Raw genomic sequence first — 16,967 nt, 5'->3', positions numbered from 1 at the left:
CCTGGGTGACAATTTCTTTACATCACAATGAGTAGAAATGTTCCCATAGTCTCTGATAGCGGTATCAATCCACTGTGCTCGCCTACTTTGGATTTCAGCCACCGGAGGCTCTGGCACATATGGGCACAGGTAGCCATATTCCTCAGCCACCTTTTTCATCACAATACGTTGTAGTTTGGACAATTTTGTCAGAAGTTTAGGGTCCCCACAGCCAGGTAGCACACTGAAATATCTGGAGCACACTTGAAAGAATAACCTGCAATCGTATTTGGCTTTTGAGAGATGCATGCAGATGAAGAGGACTCTCGCACAACAACATTAGTGATTTTAGCACAGTGAGCCCACCGCTCCTCTTCCAGAGAACTTGCCAGACAAGGGACAGGAGATTTAGACAAAGCCCAGTCCTATTACTGGAGGTATGGGTAGATAAGAGAACATCCTCCTCTGCAGGCTCATAACTGCTGTTCAGTATCTCTATCAGTCCATCTCCCTCCAAAGAACATAGTGTCAGACTTTAGAAATTCTATCGGACAAGAGTCTGACTCTGTGGAGAACTCTTCAGCTGGGAGTAGGTTAGGCTTTAAACATGCAGCGGCAGACTTCCCTTTGTGGCTACAGCTTTCACTGTCCCAACAGGCACACTGCCCTCATTCACATATGGCTTACAAGGCTCAGTAGCCTTCTCCCTGGGAGGTTCTGTTGTGGAAATGTTATGAACATGTATTTAATATGTATTGTCATAGTGTCTCCCAGTGTTAGTACTCCCGCAGCCCGCTCTAAAGAGCTGACTGTGGCAGACTGACGCTGTCTGGTAGTGGAAAACTTCCTGAGGTTGGTGAGTGGTGTTTGCAGAGTGGGGATATGCTTGCCAGCGAAAGGGCCCCTGTGCAATGCACAGAACATTCGTCTGGAGGGATGTGTTCACTCTGCAATGACATTATCGGTTATGAGCGGATGTACACACATGTCACCCCTGTGTGCCTGGCCAACACATTCGGGTGGCCAAGGCGTGCCCCTGCAGATAATCTCCCATCAGCAGGAACGGTAGTATAATCCGGGTATGTGTTGTTCTCTAAACAACACAGAATAAGGATTCATGTCAACTGTAAAAACGGGAGCTTTTGAATTTTTATGGTCAGGGATAGTGTCCATGTCATACACACTGTCTCTACCCAGACACGCCCATAAGACTCCCCTAGTCATTGTTTATTGGTTGTTGTATAAACTCATCCTGTTGGAAGGATTTCCTGTGTTGACATTCATATCCTGTGAGGTCATATCCTGTGATGAAATTTCCCATGGAGGAAGCGATTGGCTGTTGGGGCCATGACTTCCTGTTTGTAATTTACTTTTGTTGTGGTTGAATAAAAACCAAGTGCTGTGCTCGGTAGAGGCAGAAGAGGATGGTACTGAGATGAGGATGTAAGCTGTGGTCATGTCTGTTTACTTGGGGATATGCGGGAAATAGAGTAAGTAGTAAGCTGCATTATACCATTAGACCGAAATGTGTTGAAATATGGATTACGCGTAGCATAGAGCCATATTTTTCCATCACAGTTCCATTATCAGGGAATGTAGGCGACCTTGACCGCAGCAGCGGGAGGTCACTAAGGCTTGTAGTAGGCACAGTAACTGCAGTAGCAGACACTTCAGCAGACAAAACAACAGTGGCGGTGACAACAGGAGCTGGTCCTGGAGCAGTAGTAACAACACATGTGGCCCAGTCCACTTGCAGCAATTGTAATGGTAAGGCCGGGAAGACTACCTCCAATAGCGATTGTGGCCACAGGTGATCCAGATATTTGTAGCTAGCACTGAGCACTTTGAACATAGCAGTCCAACCGATTCGTAGCCTCCCGCTGTGTAGAGCGCCAACTTACCTTTGAGGATAAAACGCACTCCGGTGTTGGTAATAGCTTATTTCAGCCTGACAGGGCCAGGATCGATGCCTTTCCAGTCAGCATTGGAGACTCCAAAATACACCATGCTTGCCTCTCCGTCTCACAGCACGTGGACCCAAGATGGCGGTACACACAATTGCGTCTCCTTCTCTGCAGAGAGGCGACTCCTCCCACTGCCAAGGGATGGGTCCGGCTGCTCAGCAAAAACTTCAGCACCTACTTCTTTCTTCCAGCAGCGCACCAAAGCTCTTCTGGAGTCTTCCCTAACCCCTTCAGCACTGGCGTAAAGTGACAAAAGGCCAGGCTGACACTCTCCCAACAGCAAAAAGACAATTTGGTTCTTACCCACATGGTTTAAAAGAACAATAGCAAAGTCTCTGAGGCACACAGACATTACTTGCCACTTTCATGTGTAATTTTATTTCGTTGCTAGGGGCGACCACAGCAAAAATAACATTGAGCCCCACGTTGGGTGCCAAATGTGGCTCCTACCACACATTTCCGGGGGGCCTGGTTGTGACCACCAGAGACAGGGATGGCCGACATTCCCTCACAGGGTGCAGGTTACTAGGCATAGTGGGTGATGGACAAGACAGAAAGATGGGTGCCAGTCACTTTAACGCTTGAACAAAGATATGTTTATTTCTCACAAACAGGAAAATGTGGGAGAGAGGGGATGGGGCCTTAGTCAAAAATAGTAACGATCAGCAGACAGGCAGACCCTTTAGACAAAAAGGTGAGATAAGGCAGACAGCAGTACAGGAAAAGAGCCTTTAAGCTGAACCAGCACATCTGTACTTTGTAGAATAGGCTGTCTCTTATAGTAACTGAACTTAACTCACGGTACCATACGCAGATTCCTTTGGATGAGTTCTTCATTGAAGTCCTCCCAGCCACTTCATAGTCCCCAGCACATGAAGAGTCACCTTTGGTACTTCCTTAAAATTCTATCCCTCTGAGTATTGCCTCTAGGTAGTGAGCAGGCTCTCCCTTGCAGAACCTTGAGCACATGGTTAGGCTTCAGGCCTACCCAGCAGGAGCTGTTCCTCACACACCCATAAAGACTGCAGTCTGGGCGGAAAAGACCTAGATCACCCAACTCTCTCCAAATTAATACCCTTTCCCAGCACGCATAGCAGCCAGTTTGATTGGCTGAGAAAAAGTATGTTTATCCATAACCCAAATTCACTGTAGCTCATCATACTTATGTCAAAGGCAACAGTGCCACCTACTGACAAAAGGGAGAAGCCACAGCAGAAACAGGATTAGAAGAAAACCCATTTAATCCAAAAAAACAACAACAAATTAGCCAGGCTAGCTACCACCCAGCATAGCTAAGTTTACCTGTAACCCTGTTTTAGGAGGAGGGTGCTACACCAGGACAAATAAAGAGGGTGAGGGTGTCAGAATTCCCCATGCAGCAGCAAAGATTTGTATTATGTAAAGAAAGTTTACCTGCGAGATTCAGTTTTTGGGTCCCATTGTGCGTCCCATGCTTGTTTTCTACTATACACTGGTAATTTCCTAGATGACTCGTTTGCAGACTCTTGATGGTAACAGTTCGGTTATCAGCTGAGAACTGTAGGTCAGAAGAAGGTGTTTTCCAGCTGTAAATTGGATTGGGAACCCCGTCAGCCTCACAAGTTATCTCCACTTTATCTCCTTCTCCATGTAAAGGTGGATTCAGTTTTATGCTTGATACTTTGGGTTTATCTGAAATAAATGCATTGAATAACATAAGTGTAGAATTTGCTGTATATGGAAAGACAAGAGAGTAGATGGATGTTTGATTATCCGTACAATAAATATCCCCATTACAGTTAAAAACAACTGCTTATTCACTTGTTATCAAACAGGAAGAGAAATATTAATTTAAAGGGTTAATCACCTTTACTAACCTTTGCCCAAAGCTTCCCTATGCATCCCAGTGCCCTCAGTACTTTATATGCAGTGCTCAGTTTTGCAAAATAATGTTTACTTTTTAAGCTGCTCATTCCATTGCTGTCCCCTCTCCATCCTGCAGATGGCAGTACGTACCAAGTGTTGGATGTGTGGTCCCAGAAACCTGCGAACAAGCAGTCGGCTTCATTCCCTATGCATGCATGCGCAGTTTTCTCTCTTGCCATCTGCAGAACAGAGAGTGACGGGCACTGGAATAAGTACCACAAAAAGTAGGCATTCTTTTAGGCCTCATTCAGACTGGCATACTTAGGCGTACATTCCCGTGAAGGGCCATGTGTTGCATGCACAGGATGAACAGGTGTTTTGTGCATCTCTAATCAGGCAGTCCCATTCGGGTCTATTTGGGCACAGCCGCTGCACAGACACAGCCGCTGCTCCCAATTTGACATCAGTGTGAGTGTGAATGTATGTCCCCAAATGCAGTTTGAGTTCAGGGACACACGCCTGCAAGAATGTCAGATTGGAAGCACTGGCTGTGTCCATGCAGCCACTGCATTCCAATATACATGTATGGGACTGCCTACACATAAATAAATGGAACGCCTGTGCATCCTGTGTGGGAAAATACGGCCCTTTACATGTGAACAAAAACGTACAAAAATACTGCATATTAATGTACTATATATAAATGTGGAGGGGGAGATGATCTGCGGGTGTAGAAAATGTTCCAACATTAGTGGAAATAAACAATACTTCAGACTTGTGGTTAGTGGCCGTTATTAAAACTTACATAGCATCTGAGGTCAGTAGGGAGAGAAATGGTTCCCATTATTGATGTCAGTGGAAGGAATTGTGCCCCATAATTGGTATCAGTGGAAGGAATAGTGTCCCATCATTGGTATCAGTGGGAGGAATAGTGTCCCATCATTGGTATCAGTGGGAGGAATAGTGTCCCATCATTGGTATCAGTGGGAGGAATAGTGCTCCATCATTGGTATCAGTGGAAGGAAAAGTGTCCCATCATTGGTATCAGTGGGAGGAATAGTGTCCCATCATTGGTATCAGTGGAAGGAATAGTGTCCCATCATTGTTATCAGTGGGAGGAATAGTGCTCCATCATTGGTATCAGTGGAAGGAATAGTGTCCCATCATTGGTATCAGTGGGAGGAATAGTGTCCCATCATTGGTATCAGTGGAAGCAATAGTGCTCCATCATTGGTATCAGTGGGAGGAATAGTGTCCCATCATTGGTATCAGTGGGAGGAATAGTGTCCCATCATTGGTATCAGTGGAAGGAATAGTGTCCCATCATTGGTATCAGTGGGAGGAATAGTGTCCCATCATTGGTATCAGTGGGAGGAATAGTGTCCCATCATTGGTTTTAGTGGGAGGAATAGTGTCCCGTCATTGGTATCAGTGGGAGGAATAGTGTCCCATCATTGGTTTTAGTGGGAGGAATAGTGTCCCGTCATTGGTATCAGTGGGAGGAATAGTGTCCCATCATTGGTTTAAGTGGGAGGAATAGTTTGCCATCATTGGTATCAGTGGGAGGAATAGTGTCCCATCATTGGTATCAGTGGAAGAATAGTGTCCCATCATTGGTATCAGTGGGAGGAATAGTGTCCCATCATTGGTATCAGTGGGAGGAATAGTGTCCCATCATTTTTATCAGTGGGAGGAATAGTGTCCTGTCATTGGTATCAGTGGGAGGAATAGTGTCCCGTCATTGGTATCAGTGGGAGGATTAGTGTCCCGTCATTGGTATCAGTGGGAGGAATAGTGTCCCATCATTAGTATCAGTGGGAGGAATAGTGTCCCATCATTGGTATCATTGGAAGGAATAGTGTCCCATCATTGGTATCAGTGGGAGGAATAGTGTCCCATCATTGGTATCAGTGGGAGGAATAGTGTCCCATCATTGGTATCAGTGGAAGGAATAGTGTCCCATCATTGGTATCAGTGGGAGGAATAGTGTCCCATCATTGGTATCAGTGGGAGGAATAGTGTCCCATCATTGGTTTTAGTGGGAGGAATAGTGTCCCGTCATTGGTATCAGTGGGAGGAATAGTGTCCCATCATTGGTTTTAGTGGGAGGAATAGTGTCCCGTCATTGGTATCAGTGGGAGGAATAGTGTCCCATCATTGGTATCAGTGGGAGGAATAGTGTCCCATCATTGGTATCAGTGGGAGGAATAGTGCTCCATCATTGGTATCAGTGGAAGGAAAAGTGTCCCATCATTGGTATCAGTGGGAGGAATAGTGTCCCATCATTGGTATCAGTGGAAGGAATAGTGTCCCATCATTGTTATCAGTGGGAGGAATAGTGCTCCATCATTGGTATCAGTGGAAGGAATAGTGCTCCATCATTGGTATCAGTGGAAGGAATAGTGTCCCATCATTGGTTTTAGTGGGAGGAATAGTGTCCCGTCATTGGTATCAGTGGGAGGAATAGTGTCCCATCATTGGTATCAGTGGGAGGAATAGTATCCCCTCATTGGTATCATTGGTGTCAGTGGAATGAATGGTACCTTATCATTGGTGTCAGTGAGAATAATAGTCTCCAAGGGTTGGATAAAGGCAAACAAAGGGTTGCATTCAGTCCACATGTTGCAGTTTGGAGTTCACCGCTGTAATGCATAGGAATGCTTTTGGTAAACATCTAAAGCTTGTAGGACAGGTAAAGATGCCCTAACCCTTTAATGCCGCGTACACACAGTCGGATTTTCCGCCACAAATGTTCGATTTGAGCTCTTTGTCGGAAATTCTGACCGTGTGTAGGCTCCATCGGACATTTGCTGTCGGAATTTCCGACAACAAAAATTTGAGAGCCAGTTTGATAATTCAAAATTGCGGAAAATTGAAATTCAGGAAATTGAAAAATTCGGAATTAACAAATTTGTCAAAATTCATTAAAAGACAAATTCGGAACTAAAGGAATTGCACATGTCTATGAGATACTGCTGCACCTATTTTTAAACCGATCTTTACATCAAAGTGCATATTTTATGAATCTTTGTAAGGCCTCATCAACCCAAGCATTGAAAATTGATGGCCGGGTCGTCTATTCATGTTAAAAAAGGAAGCAGATGGAGAAAAACGCACAGCAGCTTTAGCATTGCCTTGCATGACGGTCAGCCAAAAATAACGCTGCCTGCAGAGTTCATCAGGCGTTGACACTTTGCAACCATTGCCATTCACTTCTATTGAAATGCGGCACAAACATGCCTTAAAGTGGTTGTAAACCCCCCCAAAAAACAACAACCTGCAAGACAAAGGCATAATGAGCTAGTATACATAGCATACTAGCTCATTATAAAATCCTCACCTTAGATTGAATCCCTTGCAGCAGTCCCCGTACATAGCTCTGGCCGGCGACATCGCTCCTGGAGTTACTTCTGGGTATTGTTGTGATTGGGCGGGAGCCGCCGGTTAAGGCACACTACCTGAAACAATGGCACGAACCATTGCTTCAGTGCGCATGTGCCGATGACATTGGCACATGCTGATATAGGGGATATCTCTTAAACCGCGTTTAAAAGCCAATAGAGAATAGTAATTAATTCTCCTTTAACCACTTAAGCCCTGGACCATTTTGTAGCTAAAGGACCAGGCCACTTTTTGCGATTCGACACTGCGTCACTTTAACGGACAATTGCGCAGTCGTGAGACGTGGCTCCCAAACAAAATTGGCGTCCTTTTTTCCCCACAAATTGAGCTTTCTTTTGGTGGTATTTTATCACCTCTGCGGTTTTTATTTTTTGCGCTATAAAAAAATGCAATATTTTTAACTTAAAGCTATAATAAATATCCCCCAAAATATATTAAAAAAAAACAATCAGGTTAGGCCGATACATATTCTTTGACATATGTTTGGTAAAAAAAAAATCGCAATAAGCGTTTATTGATCGGTTTGCGCAAAAGTTAGAGCGTCTACAAAATAGGGGATAGTTTTATGGCATTTTTATTAATTCTTGGTGGCCTGGTTGCTGTTAACCCAGTTAGAGGCCGACAGGGACAACTGGCATGCCCATTCCGCGTAAGAGTCTTTCGTGGTTTTGCGTGAGTCCCTGAACTTCTGTCGGTGGGACTCTGGGGTTACTGCATAACGAGCCAGGAGCGCTTCTTTAACCCTGGCGTAGCTATGGATATCCTGATCTGGCACGGTCCGGAAAGCATCAGAAGCTTTGCCTGACAGTTTGCCTGACAATATTGCAACCCATGAAAAGAAGAAATGGAGTTAGCGCAACTCCATTTCTTCTTTTCATAGTATCTTTTGTTTGTATAAACATTTTGAGTTTGCAGCTGTTTTTATTATTGTTATAGATAAGCGCACTTTTTCCATTTTTTGCAAATATTGCAACCCACTCTCCTCTAGCTATTCGGTGCAGGTTACATTGTCGCTCAAAATCTGCCAGGTAGTTATCAATCTCACAGTCCTTTTCATCAAAAGCTTTAAAAGCGCTAAACGGAATCTTCCTTGTGTCTGCTGTGCTGTACTCACTGTTTGGAGAATGTGCGGCTGCTTGTTGGACTGCTGCCAGCTTTAACTGTAGTTCTGCGTCTCTTATTTGTTTAGCCTCCTGTAGTTCTGCGTTTACTAACAGGTCCATCACTTTCAGCACCACATCCGGCGTTGGGTTCGGGCCGAACCACGCTAGCTTCTCTCTCATTAGCTTGTTGGCTGGTGATTCCTCTTCCTGCATCACTGGTGTCTCCATCTCTTGTACTGCTGGCGTTGCTGCAATCCCGTCCTCCTGGTCTAGCTCCATTAATTCTGCTATGATGACCCGCTTGGTTTTGTTGCTAGCAATCCTTCCACGAACTTCCAGTAGTTCTTTCAGTGTATTTCTTTTAAGCAGGGTGTAAGCCTTCCATTCACTGTTCCCAGTGTCTGCTTGGAATCCTGGTGTAAGGGAGAGTAGAAGGGAAAATCCCGCTGCTTCCAACCAATTGTGACGGTATCGGTATGATATCCCCGTCAAGCATTCCCTCCTCTCCATACAACAACATCACAGGATCATCCACACATGAGTCAAGACTGAATGCTGGAACCAAGACTGATTTATTGGCAGCTTGCTGCTGGTTATAAATACAGTTTTACAAGCTAAATCCTTAATCAAGGAACAATGGGAGCTCCACCCCCTTTTCACACACTCTGGAGTTTCCCATACAGAATATAGCCAGACAATTCGGAGCCGACCTGAGACACATTTTCTTTAAATAATGACATCAGGGAAGTTAATTACAAGGTGTACAGAACACATTAGCTGGGCAGCCTGGCACCGCATAATGAAGCAATCAGAATACATAACATGAGTCACCTCTAATCACAGTAACAGGATTAACATCCCTTTGAAATAAGGAGCTAGCTGCAGACGGGTCATTAACATGTCAATAGCTTGTAACACATGAATCCATTTTACCTCTAACCCACAATTTAACCAAGCAGGGAGAATTACACTGAAGCATCATTCACAGCGGCGATCAGCGATTTTTATGGTGACTGCGACATTATGGCGGACACATTTGACACTATTTTGGGACCATTGTAATTTTTACAGTAATCAGTGCTATAAAAATGTACTGATTACTGTGAAAATGCCACTGGCAGTGAAGGGGTCAACCACTAGGTGGCGCTGTAGGGGTTAAGTGTGCCTAGTGTGTGATTCTTACTGTAGGGGGCGTGGCATGTCACTGATCATCGTTCCCCATGACAGGGAACAGACGATCACTGACACTAGGAAGAATGGGGAAAGGTTTGTCTACACTTACCTCTCCCCGTTCTTCAGCTCTGTGACCCATCGCGGGACACCAGCGGCGATCGGGTCTGCGATTCCCGCATGCGCGGTCACAGAGCTCAGGACCGGGTCGTGACTCTTAAAGACAACGTACCTGTACGTGCTTATGCCCAGCCATGCCGCTCTGCCGACGTATATCGTCGTGTGGCGGTCCTTAAGCGGTTAAGGGTGTGTGTCAAAGGGGTGCGTCCTATGCCTACATACGTTGGCAAGTAGGTGTCACTCATTCCCGTCTCAAAATGTTGGGAGGTATGGTGTAGTCACATGGTATATAAGCAGACCAGTGGCGGAACTACCGCCATAGCGACCCACGCGGGCACTATGGGGCCCGCAGCCGAGTGGGGCCCGGTGAGGATGAAGAATAGGGGTGCAACGGTTCGTCACCGATCCGTGATCCGAATGGGTCACCCTGTTTCGGATCGGCACACTACGCGATCTGCGGAGCGCTCCAGAGCCTCGGCCTAGGAAAGTCCCCGGCTTTGGCCTAGCTCCGGAGTGGCGGCCATCTTGCTCCACCCAGTGTGCTTGCCAGAGCCCAGCGTGACACGCCTCCCCACCTCAGCGCGCTGACTTCTGTAGTCAGCGCCCTGAGGCAGGGAGGGCTGTGCACTGGGCTCTGGCAAGCACACTTGGAGAGGGAAAAAAAAAGAGCACATTCACAGGGGTGGATTAAAGAGGTGAGTCTGTTTGGACATGATGTTTTTATAGAAAGATTATTTACTACTGCATGTTATTTCTCCCCCAGTTCTGACAATGACTGAACACAAAGCTAAAAAAAGACCCATAAGATAAAACTTAGTTTTTTTTTTTTCTTATATACAACAGGTATCAAAGATGTAGTTTTATGTGTGAAATGGTTGCCAAATGCCATAAAGCAACTATAAAATGTGTGTGTGTGTGTGTGTATATATATATAATTTGGACCGATCATTTTTTTTTTGGAGGGGGGGGCCCCAATACAACATTTTGCTATGGGGCCCTGTGATTTCTAGTTACACCCCTGAAGCAGACAGTGGTTTATAAACAAAGCTTCAGTGTGGTCACATGGTTTATAAACAGATGGAGGTTTATAAAGGAAGCTCCAATGTAGTTTGTATGATATATAAGCAGACAGAGGTTTATAAACAAAGCTTCAGTGTGGTCATATTGTATATAAACAGACAAGAGGTTAATAAACAAAGCTCCAGTGTGGTCACAGTTTATAAACAAACCTCCAGTATGCTCATATGATATATAAACAGAGGTTTATAAGCAAAGCTTCAGTAAGGTCATATGATATATAAACAGAGGTTTATAAGCAAAGCGTCAGTGTGGTCATATGATATATAAACAGACAGAGGTTTATAAACAAAGCTTCAGTGTAGTCATATGGTAGATAAACAGACAAATTATATAAACCAATATCCAGTGTGGTCATATGATATATAAACAGAGGTTTATAAGCAAACCTCCAATGCGGTCACATAGCTTGTAAACAAACAGAGGTTTATAAACAAAGCTCCAGTGTGGTCATATGATATATAAACAGATAGAGTTTTGTAAACAAACATCCAGTGTGGTCATATGATATATAAACAGATAGGGGCAGATCCACGCATTAATGCGCCAGGCGTAGCGTATCTAAGATACACTACGCCGCTGTAACTTACTTTTTATTGGTTTGAATCCTCAATGAATTTGCGCCGTAAGTTACGGCGGCGTAGTGTATCTATTGCGGCGTAAGGGCGCGGAATTCAAATGGAAGTGATGGGGGCGCGTTTTATGTAAATACGTCGTGACCCAACTTAAACGTTTTTTTTTTAACTGCGCATCCGTGGGGGTCTCCCAGTGCACATGATCGAAATTAACCCAGAACAAGCCAATGCTTACGACAGTGACGTCATTCTATGCAAATCCCTAAGACGTACGCCTGTCGTATCTTGTTTTGTGGATACAAAACAAAGATACAACGCGGAAAATTTAAAATTACGCCGGCGTATCAGTAGATACGCCGGCGTAATCCTTTTGTGCATCTGCCCCATAGAGTTTTGTAAACAAACCTCCAATGTAGTCATATGGTATATAAACAGAAACAGGTTTGTAAACAAAGCTCCAGTGTGGTAACATGGTATATAAACAGACAGAGGATTATAAAAAATAAATTCTCCTGTGTGGTCACATTGTATAAAAAAACATAAACAGGTTTATAAACAAAGCTCCAGTGTGGTCACATGCCATCAAATATTGTGTAGTGAGGGCAAGGGGGAGTCATGTTGTTTTTACCTAATGTTGCATGATATATGATCCCAAATTTTGTGTTATCACCAAAACAGGAGTAGAGGAGAAATCTTCCAATGGGGACACTAATTCCAGTCACCCTGGTGGTGACAACAAGGGATTTCCTCACTTTGGTGGGATTTCATTCCTCTTCCTGTTTTGGCTGTGGGACGGGAAGTGAAGGGGACCCACCACAATGGGATAATAATGGCAAGAAATTGACAACAGTGCAGTTATAAACTTCTATTAAACCCCCAAAAATATTGCCTATAGTTCTACTTTAAGTTGCCCAATATGGTATAACCTATATTGCTTAATAGATACTTACACTCTACAGACACGTTTACTTTCTTTGTAACCTTGTCAAAGTTCGAAGCAATGCAGGTGTACACCCCCATCATATTTCTCATTGCTGTGAATTTCTCCTCAACTTTATAGGTGGTGGTGGTGTTGTCTTTCTTACAGGTCACTGTTGGCGGGGGGTATCCTGTGGCCCTGCAGTAGAAGCTGTGCTCCTCTCCCTCAATCCACACCAAATTGTCAGGACAGTCTGTGATCTCGGGCCCAGCTGGAAGACAATGCCAAGAGATGAGAATGGTCATTGATAATGGCAAAATGCAGGAATATGCAGAGCAATATTTAGGTATAACACAGCCATAGACCCAACTGAATATTAACACCATTTCATCATCAAGTGTAACTAAACACAGCAAAACAAATTATTATTATTATTTGGTATTTATACAGTGCCAACAGTTTGCTAAAAAATATATATATATTCCAGCTTGCCAATCCTTAGATGTAAAATAAATATTTAGTTCCAATGCGCTACTGTGAGTAAACAAAATGTGTGAAAATAGTGTAAATGATGTAAATATTACCCGGGGCAGCTATATCTAAAAGTGTTCACATAACACAAAAAAAGATAACAAGGTAAAAAAGTGATAAGCGCTCCAGGTATGTGTCAAATTACAACCAAAGTATATACGTGAATGGATGGACCACAATCAGAGAATGAGTGACCAAACTCAAAATGTGCAGTGCGTGCCAAAAAATAATAAGAAGAAGAAAATATATTCAGATGTGATAGATTATAGGGATGTCCAGTCCTCTGTGAATCTAAAATCACTGTGATGATCACACATAAATAAATATAAAAATAGATATATAAACTGAATATATATACATATATATATATATGGAATAGTGTAAAAAGTAAGTGAGCGAATGTATAAAAGTGCAACAGTGATGCTAATAAAGCAGTCTATAGGTGGAGATGATGAGATGTTTCCATAAAAGATATCTGTGTAGAAGGCAGCAGTTTAAAAATCCTCATGAGTGTTGTAGTGCCCTTACCATGAAGGTGCTATATGTGCGCATATAGAGATATCCCTCCGGGTCTCCGATCACCCCTGTCCTGGGATCAGTCAGTGTACGTTGTACCAGCAGCTGTATTCCATTAAGGTGTCCTGGGCGCGTATCTACTGATGTCCTCCGGGTCTCCGATCACCCCTGTCCTGGGATCAGTCAGTGTACGTTGTACCAGCAGCTGTATTCCATTAAGGTGTCCTGGGCGCGTATCTACTGATGTCCTCCGGGTCTCAGGTCACCTTTCTCCTGGGGTCACTTCATTCAAGTCTGTTCTGACTGCTGCATACCTCCAAAATATTCCCAATTGCAGTGGTCCAATAGGCAAAACAGTGGGGTGGGGAGAAAAGAAGATAGCCTCCAATGGTGTAGTAGGATTAGGAATCCAAAAGTATTTATTGTGGTTAAAAAGCAGGTAGCACAAACAGTGCTTGAAATAACAGAGCAGCGTTAAAAATCAAGGTGCAGACGTGGCGTTTAAAATTACCGCCTTACGTCCGATAGCCTCCGGCTTGTGTGAGTATAATCCTCGGTCTCGACTTTCGGCTCCCTACGGCGTTACGTCACGCACCTCGTGACTTCATCAGGGGATGCCCTGATGAAGTCACGAGGTGCGTGACGTAACGCCGTAGGGAGCCGAAAGTCGAGACCGAGGATTATACTCACACAAGCCGGAGGCTATCGGACGTAAGGCGGTAATTTTAAACGCCACGTCTGCACCTTGATTTTTAACGCTGCTCTGTTATTTCAAGCACTGTTTGTGCTACCTGCTTTTTAACCACAATAAATACTTTTGGATTCCTAATCCTACTACACCATTGGAGGCTATCTTCTTTTCTCCCCACCCCACTGTTTTGCCTATTGGACCACTGCAATTGGGAATATTTTGGAGGTATGCAGCAGTCAGAACAGACTTGAATGAAGTGACCCCAGGAGAAAGGTGACCTGAGACCCGGAGGACATCAGTAGATACGCGCCCAGGACACCTTAATGGAATACAGCTGCTGGTACAACGTACACTGACTGATCCCAGGACAGGGGTGATCGGAGACCCGGAGGGATATCTCTATATGCGCACATATAGCACCTTCATGGTAAGGGCACTACAACACTCATGAGGATTTTTAAACTGCTGCCTTCTACACAGATATCTTTTATGGAAACATCTCATCATCTCCACCTATAGACTGCTTTATTAGCATCACTGTTGCACTTTTATACATTCGCTCACTTACTTTTTACACTATTCCATATATATATATATGTATATATATTCAGTTTATATATCTATTTTTATATTTATTTATGTGTGATCATCACAGTGATTTTAGATTCACAGAGGACTGGACATCCCTATAATCTATCACATCTGAATATATTTTCTTCTTCTTATTATTTTTTGGCACGCACTGCACATTTTGAGTTTGGTCACTCATTCTCTGATTGTGGTCCATCCATTCACGTATATACTTTGGTTGTAATTTGACACATACCTGGAGCGCTTATCACTTTTCAATCCTTAGATGTGGTGGCTGTACAGTGGAACCTCGGTTTAAAGCGGAGTTCCGGCCACAATTTCACTTTTTAAATATAAATACCCCTGTAATACACAAGCTTAATGTATTCTAGTAAAGTTAGTCTGTAAACTAAGGTCCGTTTTGTTAGGTTGTTACAGCATTTAGACACTTTATAACATAGAAATTGACTGGGGCCATCTTAAGTGTGGGCATCATGAAGCCAGACTGTATGACTTCCTGGATTTCAGCCTTGCACATGCTCAGTGCTGCACAAGCAGTGTCAGATCAGGTTTCAGCACCTGTGCTGTCCAAGTCACATGATTCTTTGAGACTGGGGAGTGCACAGACTCCTGGAAAGTTACACCCACTACATTCCCAGGAGTCTGTGCGGCGTAGGTTAGGAAGCATTAAGCACCTAGGTGTAGGAAGTGGGAAGATTAACTATTCTGCCTAGCAACAACACTTTGAAGGCATCTAAAAAAAAAAAAAAAAAATTCGGAAAGGACTAATGACATTTTTTTAAAAACTACTGATGTAATGTTATATTTATGGGTGGAACTCCACTTTAAGAGTAACTTGGTCTGAGAGCGTTATGATTTGCGAGCAACTTTTTTTTTAAATTCTGACTCGGTTTGCGAGTGTTGACTCGCAAGACAAGCAGAATTCAAGCTAAATAGGCCTGCAGTACCTCATTTGGCCTGAGCTAGGGGGGCGCAGAAGCCGAGCAGAGTTGAAAATAGGCCTGCAGTACCTTATTTGGCCTGAGGTACGGTGGCGCAGGAGCCGAGAAAATCCAAACATTGGCCAGCAGTACCTCATTTGGCCTGAGGTACGGGGGCGCAGGAAACTAGCTGAAGTGTCTTCGGGCCTTTTCGGACGTTTTCGGTGCTCTTTGGCGCCCCCCCCCCCCCCACCTCTGGCTGCATTCAGTATTGCATCCCATTGAAGTCAATGTGGAACAAATTATTTTCGTTTCTATTGATTTCAATGGGAAAACTCGATTTGATATGTGATTACTTTGGATTACAGGCATACTCCTGGAACGGATTATGCTTGTAATCCGTGGTTCAACTGTATTAGTTTTCTTCTAGACTAAGTACATTTTCTGCAAGTACAGAAAAATAACCGTTGACCATTTGAAAAATCCACTGAGCTTGTAACTACCTGTGCACTGAATTGACACCTCAAACAACGTTATCGACTTTACCAGTTCTTTCTGTAAACTATAGAACATCCCCTCTCCATATAATGGGGAAAGAGGAGAGGGAGAGAGGTGTTCTGTAGTTCTAACATCCTGTCCTAGGGTGACAATGCTTCTCCTCTATAGATACAGTACAGCGAGGGAGCAGTGTCAGTCTATTTGCAGGAGCCAAAATGAGGACATATAGGTGGGCGGTGTAGGACTCGTGAAGGGTATACTTATCTCTTTTTCTTCTCACTCTTTTTTCTTACTTGTCTATCCTTAAAGGGTCACTAAAGGAAATATTTTTTTTAGCTAAATAGCTTCCTTTACCTTACTGCAGTCCTGGTTTCATGTCCTCATTGTTCGTTTTTGCTTTGATGTTGCTATAATTCCTCTCTGCTCTGGACACTTCCTTGTTGTCTGTTTCCTGATCACCACAGTACTGGGAGATTTCTCTCTGTGGTGACTAATCAAGGAGGTGTGATTACTGTGTGTCAGCACCAATCCAGTTTCGTTTTACAATCCATCACTGCCCTCTATTGGCTCTCTGGCTCTGTACATCAGAGAACCAGGAAACAACAGCAAAAACGATACTAAACTGCAGGCACATTATGTGATTGGTTTTTATCTATTTTTAATAATTTTTAAAAGTAATCAGTTAACTATTATGGCCCAGATTCACGTAGGAGATACGCCGTCGTATCTCTGAGTCTGAGGCGTCGTATCTTGGCGCCTAATTCAAAGAATCAGATACGCCAGAATAAGTCTCCTACGCCGTCGTATCTTAACTGCATATTTACGCTGGCCGCTAGGGGCGTGTACGCTGATTTACGCCTAGAAATATGTAAATCAGCTAGATATGCCTATTCACGAACGTACGCCCGGCCGTCGCAGTACAGATACGCCGTTTACGTAAGGCTTTCTCTGGCGTAAAGTTACCCCTGCTCTATGAGGCGTAGATGAGGTGTACCAATGTTAGGTATGGACGTCGGAAAAGCGTAGAATTTTTCACGTTTTACGTCGTTTGCGTAAGTCGTTCGCG

The 16,967-nt window shown here is 43.9% G+C and overlaps 1 protein-coding gene across 1 annotated transcript in view; it reads right to left on the bottom strand.

Annotated features, from left to right (window-relative positions):
* LOC120933283 (intercellular adhesion molecule 5-like) overlaps positions 1-16,967 on the bottom strand; it is a 61,682-nt gene that overhangs the window by 12,270 nt on the left and 32,445 nt on the right. The window contains exons 3-4 of the mRNA XM_040346408.1: positions 12,186-12,425; positions 3,357-3,614 (exon numbers count right to left, since the gene is read on the bottom strand). Of these exons, the coding sequence (XP_040202342.1) occupies positions 3,357-3,614; positions 12,186-12,425 (498 nt within the window). The remainder of the gene's footprint in view (positions 1-3,356; positions 3,615-12,185; positions 12,426-16,967) is intronic.

Source organism: Rana temporaria, chromosome 3 (genome assembly GCF_905171775.1).
Source record: "Rana temporaria chromosome 3, aRanTem1.1, whole genome shotgun sequence".
NCBI lineage: Eukaryota > Metazoa > Chordata > Amphibia > Anura > Ranidae > Rana > Rana temporaria.
Note: the sequence above shows the minus strand (reverse complement) of the source record. Positions and strands in the feature narration are given on the sequence as shown.